At 41.0% G+C, this 16,882-nt stretch overlaps 1 protein-coding gene across 2 annotated transcripts; it reads left to right on the top strand.

Annotated features, from left to right (window-relative positions):
- The first annotated feature begins 937 nt into the window (after positions 1-937).
- cdca2 (cell division cycle associated 2) lies at positions 938-16,489 on the top strand. 2 transcript variants are annotated; one of them, XM_080046628.1, is made up of 15 exons: positions 938-1,065; positions 1,601-1,793; positions 2,158-2,303; positions 4,401-4,569; positions 4,967-5,115; positions 5,486-5,632; positions 7,154-7,259; positions 9,305-9,636; positions 10,277-10,328; positions 10,448-10,522; positions 10,895-11,022; positions 11,656-11,718; positions 12,101-12,172; positions 14,863-15,025; positions 15,330-16,489. In XM_080046628.1, exons 2-15 carry the CDS (start codon positions 1,601-1,603, stop codon positions 16,211-16,213), a joined length of 2,679 nt encoding a protein of 892 aa, XP_079902754.1. In that variant the 5' UTR covers positions 938-1,065; the 3' UTR covers positions 16,214-16,489. The 2 variants fall into 2 exon arrangements, with proteins under 2 accessions (XP_079902754.1, XP_079902753.1); XM_080046627.1 differs by having other exon boundaries at positions 11,653-11,718.
- Positions 16,490-16,882: the final 393 nt, after the last annotated feature.

The raw sequence follows: 16,882 nt of genomic DNA, 5'->3' as shown, positions 1-16,882 counted from the left end.
ATGTGTCTGCTCCTATACCCTAAAACCTTTGGATTCAGTTTATCATTCAGCTTAGATTCATTACAGATGACTGCTTTAAAACTCATACTGCATCCTGTATGAAAAGGTTGGTTGGCCTTCTCTTTTAATGAGACGTGAGAAACACTGTTTTGTATTTATATTTAAATTAATATAGCCTACTAATTGTTATCCTACTTTGTTTCTGTTTTCTCTGTTCAGTATGTTATCCTTCTAATTGTGTTTATTGTGAATGCTTGTCATCACTGTAAATGAGGGAAACCTCAGTGTCTTTCGAGTGAAAATAAAGGCTATTGATTGATCTCTCTCTCTATATATATACTGTATATATATCTGTCTGTCTGTCTGTCTGTCTGTCTGTCTGTCTGTCTATCTATCTATCTATCTATCTATCTATCTATCTATCTATCTATCTATCTATCTATCTATCTATCTATCTATCTATCTATCTATCTATCTATCTATCTATCTATCTATCTATCTATCTATCTATCTATCTATCTATCTATCTATCTATCTATCTATCTATCTATCCCATCTCTCTCTGTGCGCATCCAAACTGGCGCATCACTAATGTCACGTGGTATGCAGTCTAGTATTTCTATTGGACAATTCATATTAAATGAGATCCGGACCCTTTCAAACTCTTAAAAATACGGAAGTTAGTTCCTCGGTACGATACAGTTTCCGAGTTATTATTTACATTTATTTACAATGTGTGCTAGTGTTATTCCATGTTACATTTGTAAAGAAGACTTTATAATACACTGTGGGATTTTTTTTAAGGTAATATAAGTTTTTTGCAGGTGTTGTGGACTTTTTTCGCGGAGGGATCCACACGCGGAAGCTGGCTCTGCTTTGGAGCGTAATTTGAAACGCTTTCTCTACTCCTGTTTTTAGTCTTTTATCCACAGTTTATGTTTTTTTCTTTTGTATTTTTTAGGACCATGTATTAACGTTTATCTGTGGACTTTTTAATGACACGGTAGCCTATATGCTTTTTTTATATGTTTAAGAGCAGCTGCCACCATTTCCCCTATTTACAAGGTAAGTTCACTGTTTTGGTTTTTACCCAATGTTCAACCATACGGTTGCTACTGTTAACGTTAGCAAACGTAACGTCCCGTGTCCATAGCTTAAACAACTATCAGCGGTAGTTTACTTTATCCGAGCTAGTTGACGATAATAACTGTGTGAAAACTAGTGTAGCTAGTTGCTAGGCTGTTAACCGAACCATTCAGTTAATTGTTCATTCAATAAAATAATTATGAAGCACGTGCTGGAAGAACTGATAAACGCTAACCTTAAGTTAACTAAGCATTAGCTTCTCATATGTTGCCCGCTTTATTTGGATTACGATATAAGCATCCTCTTAAAGTCATGTGGAACATGACATTTTACATCGTTTTGTGTTCATACACAATGTTGATGTTTATTGTTAGCCGTCATGGGCTACAAGCATGAGCCTCAATGAAACGACCAAGACATTACAGGTTACTGTATTAACTCTTCCACAAATTGCTATTGTTGACTATATGTAATTGTGGTTTATGTAATGAGACTTGTTCACCTTGACAATCAGATGGCTACCGTGGAGATGAACGCTGCTAGCACTGAGGGGGATCCCACTGAGAAGATGCTGTCCCCCTCAGAAGAGCCCTCCCCTCCTGTTCTACCAGACATCTTGGCCCCCATGAACTTCTGCCAGCTCACACCTCTTCAGTTTGGCATCTCCATCCAAAGTTTTACTCCAGCATCATTGCCAAACCCCAAAGGTGAGAAGGACGGTCCTTTGTTGAGGCCAAACTCTTGTTTAGTGTACATAGCCTTCCATATAGGGTGTGTTTTCTATGTATTGAATATGTGCTCAGCCACCAATGCGAGATGAAACGCTTTATATTTACTATAGGGTTTGTAATACACTGTAATATAAAAACCATCCAAAAGGAAAATGGCTGAGCATATTGGACTATGCTACAGCCACAGATGTGAACAAAGCAGTAGCAGTTGCATGCATCATCATCAGCACCACTGATGCGTAAAATCCGAGGCAAAAATCATCAAGGTAAACTTTGTGTATAATATATGGCATCAATCGATTGTTATACTGACATGACATGCATCTCCCTCCTGCTCTAGATAAGTCTCGTCTAGCTCAAATAAAAGCAAGAAGGAAGTCCAGCGTAGGTGCCCGGGGCTCCCCAGAGACAAACTCCCTCATCCGCTTCATAGCACAACAGAGGATGAAGACCCCGCCCAGGACGCCAACCAATCGAACTACAGGGGTGAGCGTCTGCTGCTGCTTCTTGCACTGCTGTCACATCATGTCAGCAGTATATGATCAAATAACACTGTAGCTTTTGTTTGGCCCTCTGTGATCCTTATGGAAACTGACATATTGCTGATACTGTATGTGACTGTATGGCGTACTTTCTCTGTTGTTGTTTTGTCAGACACTACAAAGACTGTCATAGCCGCAGCTGCATAAAGTTGTACGCACATGTATTGCACATCTACAGATCATGTTTATAAATGGGAACTCCTATACAGAACAGCAGTGATCACAGATGAGATGGACTCAGGATCATAGGCCGTCGGATCCAATTCCAAATTCACACATGTCAACGTTTCATAGGATGACAGATACAGTATATACATTTATTAAAGGCCTATTTAACTTTTCAATTATTGTTTACTGTGACGTGTGCACCAGCTTGGCCTGTGTCTGCTATACATGTTTGACAATAATTAATAGAAGATTAAATTACTTCATGTTACAGGAGCCCTAAGCAGCACATTGTGTGGATCTTCACATCTGCTCCAGTCAAATTATCAACACCCTGACATGAGGGCAGACTGACTGTCATGTCCAACGTGTCTAACAGACATAACACAGTTACGTGTGCAGGATTACTAGTACTGTGTCTGGATACAGTTCATACAAACAGCACTGAGCTGCTGTATGCAACTATGATCATCCTACGCTGCACACCCAGTACTGTTAGTATGCATCAACATTAGTTTAATGCAGTTCAGTTCAATGCACCCACTTTGACAGTGCCATCTGAATGACTGAATGACTCTTGGCAAATGCTGCTATACATGGAATTATTGGCTGAATTCAAATTGAATGTCATAGATAAAATGTGGAGATCATTAAGCCCATTATAGCATATTTTTATACGGATATAACTGAAATCTACTGACAGCTGCACAGAGCTCTTGATATACTGTCAAAGCCTTACAGTAAAATATACATACTGAACAATATCAAACAAAGTAGAAACCAAATAATACATCGACATGGTCTGTTGTTAATTCTTATACTGAAATATAGGGGGAAAAACCTTTCTCGACATGATGATTGTGGAGAGAAAAGGTGTTGTCATTTGGAAGTGGAATAGAACTAAAAACCATCCATGATAATGTTCATTGGCACTTTTCAAATCACTTGTTCTGCACCATAACCCACTTCTCTGCTGTCCATCATCATTCTCAGTGCGTGCCCAACCAAACTATGCCTCAGTAGTTTGAAGACTGACGACACGACAGACAACCTCTGAGTCTAACTTAATCCTGTTTTCTGATGCTGTCTTAATATTTGTTTACATCGGCATTGTTTATCAAAACAGCAGCATTATAGTCCATAATCTCAAAGCAATTACCATCAGCTGAGAAACACATGGTGCTTTTAAATTATGTGTATAGTTTTAATTCAAATCCATATGACATACAGATGAATGATTTAATCTTTTGAATATAGCGCCTGCTTCCATACGAATTCTATCTAAGCAGCTCCCCTCATTTTTGAAGATAGTTTAGGCCAAAGGGAGAAAGGAGGTTGGCACTTAAAAGTTAAAAGCAAATGGCGAGGGGTCTGCTCACCACCGCAAATGGCTTGTGTATGATTAAAGATAAATAAAACCATATGTTGGCATAACTATAACTATGCATGTGAACATATAATGGGCAGCAGAGAAGCCTCTCATTAATAACCCATTCTGTATTTTCTATGACCTGTGGAACTTTCTAACTTGATTTTTGGTTTACAGCACATTTCTATATTTATTTTTATTTTTAACCACAACAGTATTATTTAGTTACAGAGAAGAGAGAAATCTTTTATATTTGGTTATTTATTTATTCATGTTGCTTATATTGTTCTTTGTGTTCAAATCTGTTCAGGTTATTTGTTATTAAATGTTACATTAAGTTAAATGTTATCATAAATGTAATTTAAATAAAGTGCTTTTCAAATGTTTATAATCATTGTATGTATGGCATCGTGGTTACAAAATTCTGATACAAATCGAGTTTTTCTATCGTTACAGCCCTACTGAACAGATGCATTTGTTGTTTGTTTTTGCTGTGTCAACTCTCAGCTCCTCCGCGGTAGCCCCTTCCTTCCCCGGGTCCCCTCCACGCTCAGGCAGAAGATGGCTTCCTTCCAGAACCTGATGGATGTGGGAGAGAGTGAAGACTGTGATCCCGAGCCAGGTCAGGACAGCAGCGAGGCTGGAGGATGCATCAAGACAAGAGATTATCTGTCTGGTGAGGCCGCCTCATTGCCACAAGGATTAATAGTTTCATCTCTCAAACCAGGATGTATGCCACTAGGATTTCTTTATGTCTGGGAGGCACTGTTCAATCGTATAGTAGTGGATTAATGCATAATAGCACAGTTTAATCCTGACCCCATGACAATATCTTACTGCTCTGTCATCTTCTTCTCAGCTTGGTCATTCTCATGAATGTTTGGAGCTGAAGTCAGACAAGTCTTTTTAAAGATGTTTTTTTTAAGATACTGTTACTTAATTTCTCTCTTTCTTTCTCTCTCTCTATCTCTCTCCCGCTGAGGTCCCCAAGTCCCGTTTGTTTTGTTTGTTTATGTAACAAGCCTTACTTGATGGTTGGTTTGATGTTTTATTTTGTATTTGTTTTCCTTCAGACGGGAACTGCCGTGATGGAGAGAAGGAGAACCACCCACCCAGGATGACCCCCAGCAAGAGGAGGCGCATGGCCCTCCCACCAAGCTGTGAGCAGGAGATTAGAGAGTCCAGCGTGCCTATCGTCAACTTTAGTTTAAAGGAGCAGGAGGTATACTCACCATGAGCATTTATTTACTTGACTGCTGTGAATAATTTACTTAAAAGGTTTCGCCTCTCTGTACGTGGCTTCCATTGAATCTGCTGATTTATTTTGAACTCCTTTACGATTGGTAGATTGTAGTGCTACACAGGACTTTACACAAGAAGCATCCACAAGGCCAACTAAGTTGGTTTTAAGTGCTGGATAATGGAGTTTATTTATTTATAAATGCATTTTTTTGTCATTTGTTTTTCTTCTACTTTTACAGCAGTCTGGTAAATATGTAGTTCCTGTATCTCGGGGAGTTTTTTTTTTTTTTTTTTTTTTTTTGCTGTGCAACAGAATAAAAGCAATGGGGATTTCTTACTCATATTCACAGGACGATGAAGAAGCTGTGCCACAGGTTGTGACAGAAGGACCACGGCGGTCCAGTGAGCCTGTGGAAGAGGCCCAGGCTATGCTCATATCCCCACCACATCATGATGACTTTGAGCTCCAAGCCTGTTCCCCTACCAACAACCATCAGGTTAGCTTTGAATCCAGACCGCAACATGGACATGTGCACACAAGAGTGAGTCACAGAGAAACAGATACTGTGAGCTGTTCTGGCACACATGGCTTCCCGCTACGATAATGCCTTTTGAGTAGCAGAGATACATTACCATGAAACACAACTCAAACCAGGGAAAAGATGTTGTGTGATCGATAACACAACCTGGCAGAGTGACGTGATATTTCTAATGTTACTTAGAAACCAAGAACAATATCCTAAAAAAAAAAAAAAAAATGCAATGACCTTTTGTTGCAACATTATGCCAAGCAGTACTACTCGTATGCATTTAAATGGTGACAATACAGCATGTGAAAACAAGGCACTTGCTATAGTGTTGCCTTTCTTTTTGGAGCAGTGCCAAAATGTGATGGTCTCCTCCCTCAACCAAGTGCTGGTCTGCCCTAAAGTGCTCAATATGTGTAGTCATGCAGGCTGGGCCAAATGGAGGAACTGCTCCATTTTTAGACATGTTACGCTGTGTTTTGGGTGGTTATTCCTCTCATTCTTTCCCGTTTTGGTTTTAAGCAAGCACCATATTTCTTTTAATCTGCTTTTGTACAGCTATATCGGAGCTGTATTTGTTGTGTTTAGCTTCTGCCAATGCTAACCAAGCATTTCCTGGCAAAACCACATAAAGCCTGTTATCCGGCTGATAAAGGGAATGCAGTTGTCACTAAGGTCATTGCTGACAACCAATTTCTGAGTGGATCAGTTTGTATATTGGTGTCTTCCCAGATTGTACGCACAAAAAAGCGTAAATCATGACAATTAAAATTAGGGATGCACCGAACCACTATTTTTAGTTCCGATCCGATATCTGGGTTTTGGATATCGGCCGATACCGATACTGTCCGATACGATATCCTAATTATTATAATTTTTTTTGTTGGTGGTGATGTTATGTGTAAGGTTAGGAATGCTTAAGCAATTCTAATTTAAAAGAGCAAGATATATACACAAATGCATATAGGTTTATCTTTAAGGCAGACTATGCAATATTTTAATGGAAATATCAACACAAAAATAATCCTTCTCAATGATCACTTCGGCCCCACTAGAATATGTGGTGGTGTGTTTGTCTGCACAGTCTTTCTCTCTCTGGCTGTATTTTACATAGTAGAATTTGTCACAGTGCAGAAGCCTCTCCACTTCCTTGACTTGGGTTAGCTCACTGGCTAACAAACTGATATGTACTGTATGTCTAACTAGAAAGTGGTGTCCTCTCTCCCTCCACCGAACGTCGGTGCATGCTCGCACAGGCTCGTTCGCTCTTTCATAATAATTTTTTTTTATGATTATTTTATTTTTTATATCGGAGCTGACAGTCCGATATCCGATACACAGATTTCGGCCATATCGGAGTCGGACCCGATACTGGATCGGATCGGCCCCATCCCTAATTAAAATAGGATTCAGTCTAACTTACAACCTATTCAGTTCTTCTTGAACTAGTCATAGAATGGGAGGCCTCATAACTTTTTTTTCTCTCTACAGCACGGTTTCTTTGCATTCCAAACACCACCTGAGGATCCACCAGCCCGGCCTGCGTTCTCCTTCCACATCCCCGCTCTCCCTCCTCTGCTGGAGATGAAGCCCACAGGTAAATACTAGGGCTGTGAACGGTTGGACGACAGCAATTTTACCATGTACACATTTAACCGTAAAAAAAAAAAATTATTATGTGGATTTGGGCTACATTGGGTGTTCCTTCCATGCACACACAGACAGCTTTGTTTTTAGCTTGTTTATAACGTTGAGCTGTTAGCTGCTGAGCTAGTGTGCTGAGCTTGTCAGTGAGCCACATTCCTATAGCAGTGTTTCCCCTAGAATTTTTTTTAGGCCCGGTGGTAAGAGCTGATAAAGAGTATGTGCGTACCAAATTTCTAGAAGAAATTGACCAAAACGAACTCCATTTGGGATGAGCCTCTTTTGACAGCCTGTTAAAAATGAGGGCATAGGGTTATGCTTTCACATTCAGTACATTTGTACATGTGGTGTTTCTCACAGGATTTTTAGATCCTGCTGGTTGAGAATGGACCTTCTAGGGTCTGGGGGCATGCCCCTGCAGAAGAAAACTTTATCCTTTTAAAGTTAAATGCATCAATCTGGTGCACTTTGAGAGGTGAAATCTGATTAATTTTGTGCTCTGTAAACAATCATATATCCTGCCTATGACTATTTCCTGTAATAATTTGGAGACACAAGCCATGTAAACTATTGAAGAAAAACACGTGGATTTCAATAAAAAACAATAAACACTAAGATCTAATATAGACAGGTCCTGTCTAGACTCATTTCTGGAATAATCTCAATCACCTAACCTTGAAGCTAGCCTACTGAAACGTTTTTTTTTATTTATTTTTTAGGCAAACAGCCTTGTTGAAAATAAATTAATTAACATAGGCTACACATCATGATTAGCCTATCAACATGTGTGCTACATAAGGCAAATTCCCTATTCCGACCATTATATTTCATCGAGCCTATTTCTCAATTTAAAACATAAAAATAAAGTAGCATTGAAAATACAAATAAATAAAGCTTGTAGGCCTACAATAGCCTGCTGTTTTCAAGATAACTTAACAGTTAAAACAATAAATACATTTATATGTCCCTTGAAAATAAATGAATGCTTTTCTGAGAATGTTAAAGGCAGTAGCAGTGTGGCACTTCTGTAAACTTACTGAAACGTGTGCTTGCCGTTTTTTTCTGCGCTGTCTCTGCTGTTGATACAGATTGGTTGTGTTGCCACGGCGACGTAGCGATTTTAACTTTCTAAGTTTTGCTCAGCACTTTTTCCTGTTCAACGTGCCTGTTACTGAATCCTTAATATCTCCATAGAGCAGGCGCTGGTTTTATTTTCGCCACTAGTTCAGTGTTTGCTTGCTAGTCATGCTTCTGCTCATTGGCTTCCGTGTTTAACAAGTGCGCACCGAATGCACACGCGCATCGCGCTGCACGCAGACACACAGATCAGCTGATGGGATGATCAAACGAGAGGTTGTAAATACAGGCGCACACAAGGGGTAGAACGACAGTGCCGCGCAGACGCTCGAAAATGAGTATTACGGAATCAATGAAAGATTGATTTAAAAAAAAAAATTAAGTCAGGCTGCTGTTGGCCTGGCGGGCGGTCCCGTTGGCCTGTATAATGGTAGGGGAAACACTGTATAGTTCAACTCGGGTAGCATTAATCTCCAGGTTATCTTTCACTGCACCGCTCTGCCGTGCGTAACTCATTGGACCTGTGATTGGAATAGTAAATTCAGTTGTCCCATTATTGATTCCAGAGATATGACTTTGAGACAGTGAAAAGTTTAGTTGTGTGACGATGCTGCAACTTGCCGGTTGTTTTGAAAACGATGAACAATTCATGATGTGCAAATAGGATTTCCTTAAATGTCTCTCTTGATTCAACTTGCAGGCACACTGAACTATATATGCATTTGGCAAACAGCCTTTTTCCTTTGATGTTTTTCATAAGATGCTTGGGAATTGTACTTCATATTAATACAACATCAAGAGCCATATACACAGTGTAAGCATGTTTAGCAAAGCAGCTTTACTTTTTGCCTCTTTGTACATTGTCTATTAAGTGTCCTCAAAAGGCCAAGGACTTATTGAAGGTTTGTACTGTCTTTGCAGGGGAGGAGGATTCCGGTGGGGCGTCCACAGTGACCAAGAGAAAGAAGGCTGTGCGCTTTGGAGGTGCGCTGTCTCCTGAGTTCTTTGATAAGAACCTTCCCCCCAGCACCCCGCTACAGAAGGGAGGCACCCCAGCCCGGGCTCCTACACCAGGTGTGAGCTTACAGCTGCGCTCACTGCTCAAGACGCCACAGAGGAGTGAATCCAGAACAACACAGGCTCAGACAGACCTCAGCAGCCCCACTGAGTTTGGAGCCTCACCTACACTCACCATCTCTCTAACCCGCAGAAGGCAGTCAGTGGACGAGGACAGTGAGGGGAACGATGGAAAGGTAGATGGACATGATGCCAGGACTGTTGTTAGATTGGTAATGCTTTTGTGTAGGGATGCACGTAGTGACTAGTCTCACGGTAAACCTTTTTTCCTTGCTTTGTGCTCCATCATGGTTTCAACTCTCTCTCTTTCTCTCTTCTTCACCTATATACCCCCCACATGCATTATCACTCATTAATAGTCAAGTGCAAGTACTACTTTTCCACATGCTGGCCAATTCATTTCGTATCCACTAGCATTTCAACGTTTAGCCCACTAGTCATGTGCATCCCTACTTCTGTGATGGTAGCAAGGTGTGCATAGCCAGGTGTGCATAGCCTATTTTACATATCATAAAATAAATTACAACATTGAAATAACCTGGATAACCCAGGTCTCTCAGCTACAATCCTCCCAACATTTCCACAAACAACAGGGGATGTTTTGTTTCTTGTTGCTAGGACTGGAAACAACAATTTGTTTTGTTTATGTCTGTAAATTATATATGCATACTTCTCTGGAGAGATTACCTGTATGAGTTGGGTTTTTAATAATTGTATATTACACTTCGGGCGTCCAGGATATGAGCCACTTTGCTCTAAATTGCACTTGTCAGTCATGATTGATCAACATTGTTTTTCTTTATTTTCTTCTCCCAGATTGTTTTCCCTTCAGGGGAGGAGATTGACTCTGCACTGACGAGTGATACAGGTTGGTTATTACACTTTATTCCCCCTGAGGGAAATGGCTTATTGTCTCAAGTAGAATGCAGTCAAACTCTATTTCTCTGATAACAGCTCTTTCTTTCTATTTGCTGCTTTCTCTTTCAGAATGTACGTTGGAAGCCCAGCCGTTGAATTTAGACCTGGCGTTCTACGAGGAGTCTCTCACTCAGATTTTGACAGGTGAACTGCCGTCATACTTTTCCATTGTCACACAGTTTTATGTATTCACCTCTCCCATTCTCTATCTGACATATTACATATATATATATATAAGTGCCAAGTTATAAGACTTACCAGAAATGTAATTTAAAGTTTGTTGTGGGTAGTTCAATATGCTCAGGTTTCTCCATTTTAAATTAATTTGTCAGTCTAAAAGTCTGGAATGAGGGAAAACCAAAATGATAAAACGCATAAATACATTGTTATGGTCAAAGACGGTACAGGAACTTTTTTCATTTGAAATCAGCCAAAGTCGTTTGAAACGTATGTTTGTCTCAGTTGGTTACCATTGCCCCTGCTAACCCACAGAATCAATTTATATAATATTTTCAGAGTCTGACACTCAACCCAGCACAACCTCTCAGACCGAGGCCGTTGATCAGCCTACAGCCTTACCACAGACCCAAGAGCAACTTGGAGAAGTGACAGCTCCAACCAAATCTAGAAACAGAAGGAAAAAGGTCTGCCATCATAGTTTGCTTACTTCTTTTTTATTTATTATATATTTATTCTACTTTGCCTGAATATTCATTGTGGGTGTATAAGATATATTCATAGCAACACTTCTGAATCTTGTCATGGTCTGTCTTTGTCTTGTCTTGTTTTGGTGGTTCCCTCTGTTTCCTGTTTTATTTTGGTATGTCTGTCTTGTTCCTCCCCATGTCCTGTCAAGTTTCCCTCCTGTTTGATTACTGCTCCCTCCCCTAATGTGTGTGTGTGTGTGTGTGTGTGTGTGTGTGTGTGTGTGTGTGTGTGTGTGTGTGTGTGTGTGTGTGTGTGTGTGTGTGTGTGTGTGTGTGTGTGTGTGTGTGTGTGTGTGTGTGTGTGTGTGTGTGTGTGTGTGTGTGTGTGTGTGTGTGTGTGTGTGTGTGTGTGTGTGTGTGTGTAACTCACTGTGTGTCATGTGTCTGTGTCTTTGCATTGTACCTTTTGTTGAGTCTGTCCCTGTATGTTCCTGTGTTCCCTGCCTTTTTGCCTTTTGGAGTTGCATTTTTGGAATAAATAAATTACCTTTACTTGAAACGTCCTGCATTTGGGTCCTGCTTGCCTGCCTGCCTGTCTGCCACGACCCTAACAAATCTCATCCATAGCAGCCAGGACCAGACCCTGAATCCACCAATGAGGCTCCAGCTCGCTCCAGCAGTCCAAAGAGAAAGGTCTGCTATTACCGCAAAACTTTCTGCTTGAACTCCCTTGTAGAAAATCTCCATTTCACCAAGGCAGCATTGTCTTCTTAATCATTCCGGGGTCATAACATGCCCTCATCTAATCTACTGTTTAATTCCACTGGATCTGAACCTAATCACATCCGAGGAATATCCACTTAATGTGTGCAAGAGCGTGTGGCATAGAGACAGTCTTTAGAAGGTATTCCTCATTGAAAAGTGTGTGTGTGTGTGTGTGTGTGTGTGTGTGTGTGTGTGTGTGTGTGTGTGTGTGTGTGTGTGTGTGTGTGTGTGTGTGTGTGTGTGTGTGTGTGTGTGTGTGTGTGTGTGTGTGTGTGTGTGTGTGTGTGTGTGTGTGCCCCCCCCCCCCCAGAAGCCGGAGGAGAGCGAACCTGTGAAGAGGTCGACGCGCTCTGCTGCCAAGTTGGCCTCGGGGAAGATGAAGGTGAGTGTTTTTACCTTTTTGATTTCTCTTTACACCACTTCACTGAGAGAGAGATCTGGAGACGTGTTTCCCTGGGAGGCAGTCACGGAGCCCATAGATGTACAATCCAACTACAACTTACTTTGGCTGAGTTGGAGAGAATAACTTATTGCATGTATGTTTATACATCCAAAGGAATTCCATTGACACATCTTAAATTCATTCTAAACTTAAAAAGCCTGACATGGCTTAAAGGTAAAATGGTTTATTATGACTCATACTGTCATAGTTAAGGCTTAGGTTGACATATTTCATTTTTTCACAAATCCCATGAACACACCCAAAACCAACAATTTGTCTCAGTACTTTCCAACTTCCCCAGTCTGTGGTTTTAGGCACAGAGGAATATGATATAAGGCTTGGGTGTACAATACTACTTAGCATGATACATTTATTGTTGGTATAGGTCTTTTCATTGGATTAATTATCACAAAATGAATCCTTTTAAGCTCATTCAGACAATTTTCAAAATAGGATTTATGAGATTGTGCTTCTTGTTAACTAAACGCATTGTTCCCGGTGTCAGTTTATCCAGTTCAAGAACAATACTACATGTAGTTTGTACCTGACAATACATTCCCCTATACATCAGACACATTTTTTTTTAGGCCCGGTGGTAAGAGCTGATAAAGAGTATGCGCGCCGCGTGCGTACCAAATTTCTAGAAGAAATTGACCAAAACGAACCCCATTTGGGATGAGCCTCTTTTGACAGCCTGTTAAAAATGAGGGCATAGGGTTATGCTTTCACATTCAGTACATTTGTACATGTGGTGTTTCTCACAGGATTTTTAGATCCTGCGGGGTGAGAATGGACCTTCTAGGGTCTGGGGGCATGCCCCTGCAGAAGAAAACCTTATAATTTTTAAAGTTAAATGCATCAATCTGGTGCACTTTGAGAGGTGAAATCTGATTAATTATGTGCTCTGTAAACAACTGTCATATGTCCTGCCTATAACAATTTTCTGTAATAATTTGGAGACACAAGCCATGTAAACTATTCAAGAAAAACACATGGATTTCAATAAAAAACAATAAACACTAAGATCTAATATAGACAGCTGCTGTCTAGTACTCATTTCTGGAATAATCTGAATCACCTAACCTTGAAGCTAGCCTATTGAGAGAATTTTTTTTTTAATGCAAATAATCAACATGTGTGCTACATAAGGCAAATTCCCTATTCCGAACATTATATTTCATTGAGCCTATTTCTCAATTTAAAACATAAAAATAAAGTAGCATTGAAAATACAAAGAAATAGGGCTACAATAGCCAGCTGTTTTCAAGATAACTTAACAGTTAAAACAATAATTAAATTAATGTCCCTTGAACATAAATGAATGCTTTTCTGAGAATGTCAAAGGCAGTAACAGTGTGGCACTTCTGTAAACTTACTGAAACGAGTGCATGCCGTTTTTTTCTGCGCTGTCTCTGCTGTTGATACAGATTGGGTGTGTTGCCACGGCGACGTAATGATTTTAACTTTCTAAGTTTTGCTCAGCACTTTTTCCTGTTCAACGTCCCTGTTACTGAATCCTTAACATCTCCATAGAGCAGGCGCTGGTTTTATTTTCGCCACTAGTTCAGCGTTTGCTTGCTAGTCATGCTCCTGCTCATTGGCTTCCGTGTTTAACAAGTGCGCACCGAATGCACACGCGCATCGCGCCCGCCGTGAGCAAACACACACACACACACAAGCAGACACACAGATCAGCTGATGGGATGATCAAACGAGAGGTTGTAAAGACACGCGCACACGAGGGGTAGACCAACAGTGCCACGCAGACGCTCGCAAATGATTATTACGGAATCAATGAAAAATAGATTTTTTTTTTTTTTTTTTTATTAAGTCAAGCTGCTGCTGGCCTGGCGGGGGGTCCCGTTGGCCTGGCGGGGCTGCCAGGCCTGTATAATGGTAGGGGAAACACTGGGACAGCTGTAGCTATCCTAATTGCAGTACGACGTACAACATCTACGACATTTTACTGGCATTGTAGTCTCCAGCTAATCAAGGGCTTTTGTTGTTGTTTATGTTTTTAAGCCAAATTATTTAATAGTTTCAGACTGAAATGTGGGCACAGCTGATTTTGATTAAAGAAACATGTGCACATGGTGCGACTCAGACGGGACCTTTTTATAAATACCCCCCGGGCCCAGGCCCTGCAGCAGACCCGGGTTCAAATCCCGCCCGGGTCAGTTCTCTGCATGTCTTCCCCTCTTTGCCCCATTTCAACTATGTCTCTCCAAATCTATCTTTATAAAGTAAAAATGCCAAAGAAAAATCACCTTTAAAAAAAATGAAATGGTACATCTCAAAGGTCTAACACTATAATACTGTTGGCCTAGGGATGGAGAATAACCAACTTTTACCTCAGTTGCAATGACTGGTGCAATGTCAAATCCTCCTAGATCCTATAGACCAGTAAAAAGTTTAGCCGATAACTCTATTCTTTTTGTTTGTCTTTTTCTTTTTTCTTTTTTTTTTTTTTACTAAAATAAATGTTTATGTACTTGCTGAGAATTATATCAAAATGTGAGAATGCGTAAGTTTAGCATTGGGCACAAATGGATAGTGACGGCTAACAACACATTTCAATTGACACATCAGTATGAACCTTTGTAATGATGCTGATTGTCTTTCCACATCAGGCCTCCACTGCAACACGCAGGTGGAACAAGGCGGTGGACCACTCCCTGTACGGCTCACGGGCCTACGCCTCCAAAGACCCCAACCTCAGTCCCATCACTGAGACACTTTCCTTCCTCCACCAGGCTGCAGCAGCTCCACATGCTATCTTTACCAGCGCCACAGGTAAAACAGGCAGCCATAACTAACATTATCTCTGAATATGTAATAGTTAATCATAAACTTTACTCCTGTTGTTTAGGGAGAACATTTTCTACATTATATTTGTTTATCTTTTAAATGTTTTGTTTTTTTATATGCATTTTATATTATAATAAATAAAAATGTACAACCTTTCAAGATGTGTGGTTGTCGGATGCCAATTTAAATTTTTCTAACTTTATTTCTTTATCCATTTTTTTATTTGAGAGAAGCGGCATCAGCAGAAAAATAATCTCCCTGACATTGTTTTGTCTCCATTTCTCAACAGAGCCAGATGAAGAGACCATCTTGACCCCCGACACTGCTGACGACACTCATGATCCTTCAGAAGAATCTGTCTCATCTCCCAACATCAGTAAAGTGAGCGTCACTAGGAGGGGGCGCAGGAGACTGTTGGGAACTGATGATATTCTGCTCAGTGAGGAGACCCAGGAGCAGACAGAGGAGGAGAACTGTGAAGAGCAAACCACTGCAAACCAAGAGGCATCATGGGAACACACACTGAGCCACACTGTACCTGAACAGGCAGGGAATGACATTGAACCAATTACCCAGACTGCTGCAGATACACACTGCACAGACACACTTGATGAATTAGACTGTTCGAATGCACCCACCTCAGACTGCCAACCTTCAGGTGAAACATCCAACATCACTTTGAGTCTGCCATTAGAGCCGGCACAGCAGAAAAAAGCCAAGCGGGGCAGGAGGAGCTCTGCACACCGCTCTTTCATACAGGAGCTTGGGAACCAGCCAGAGCGGAGCAAAATAAGCCATGAGGTGGAGGAGGAGGAGAAGGGCCAGGGAGAACCAGCAGCTAGCCAGCAGGACACAGCCATCAGATCCAGCTCTGAGAGCCAGGAAGAGGCCACTTTGGACCTTGCTCCCTGGCAGGCCGACTTCAACATTGAGGATGTGTTCAAAGCTGTCCCCACTAGAGGGCAGCGCTCGGTACGCCGCAGCCTGAGGAACCACAGCAACACAGAGCCCAACAGTGCAGGTCTGGCCTGGCTGCCCCGGACCTCACCAGACTCCATCAAAGAGTCACGAAGGAAGACCAGGGGCCGACGGCTAAGTGCTGCTCAATATGTCCAACCCTCACTATCTGAGGAGACACAAGACCAGACCACGCTTCATGAGACTTTACAATGACTACATGGGACACTGTCTGAATGACAGACACTCTTTGTAATAAGTTGATCCAATGCATTTTTTCCAAGTAACAGTTTTGATTGTTTTATGTTAGCTAAAACATTAAATGTATATTAAAAAATACATTGTTGTTGTAATTTCAGTTATCATAGTGCAATTGCTGGATCTCCTCTTTCCACCCTCTGTCTGAAACGCTCCGTTTTAGCACCTGTCTCTTAAAACCCGCCTTCCAAAAAGCTCAGTTTGCTCTGATTGGCCCTGAATCTGACTGCCAGTTCTGGAAGTGTGCTTATGGAAGAGATGCTATAGTTAGGTTTGTTAATGATGGGTGATGGGGTGAATGGGCGTGGCTTCTCCCCTTATGATGCCATAAGGACAATAGAGCACAGGTTTTTAGAAAGGTACAGATGGATAAAAACAGGGTTGTTGTTTTTTTTGTATCAAACTTCATCACTATCAAAATAGTGTTCTCAAACATGTATTTTGCATTATGGGTGGAGGTGGCCTTTTAATGCTTTTGTTAATCCTGTGAATTATTAGAGCTGACCAGTCATTTGTAGCCAGTTTGGCTCCACTAACTGAGCCAGTCAATACACCCAGAGCCCAATCATGTCTGCTGACCACCTCCTAATCAATATCCAACCACTCAGCTGGTAATCACTTCTGTCT

This window comes from Ammodytes marinus (genome assembly GCF_949987685.1).
Source record: "Ammodytes marinus genome assembly, chromosome: 2".
Classification (NCBI taxonomy): Eukaryota; Metazoa; Chordata; class Actinopteri; order Uranoscopiformes; family Ammodytidae; genus Ammodytes; species Ammodytes marinus.
Note: the sequence above shows the minus strand (reverse complement) of the source record. Positions and strands in the feature narration are given on the sequence as shown.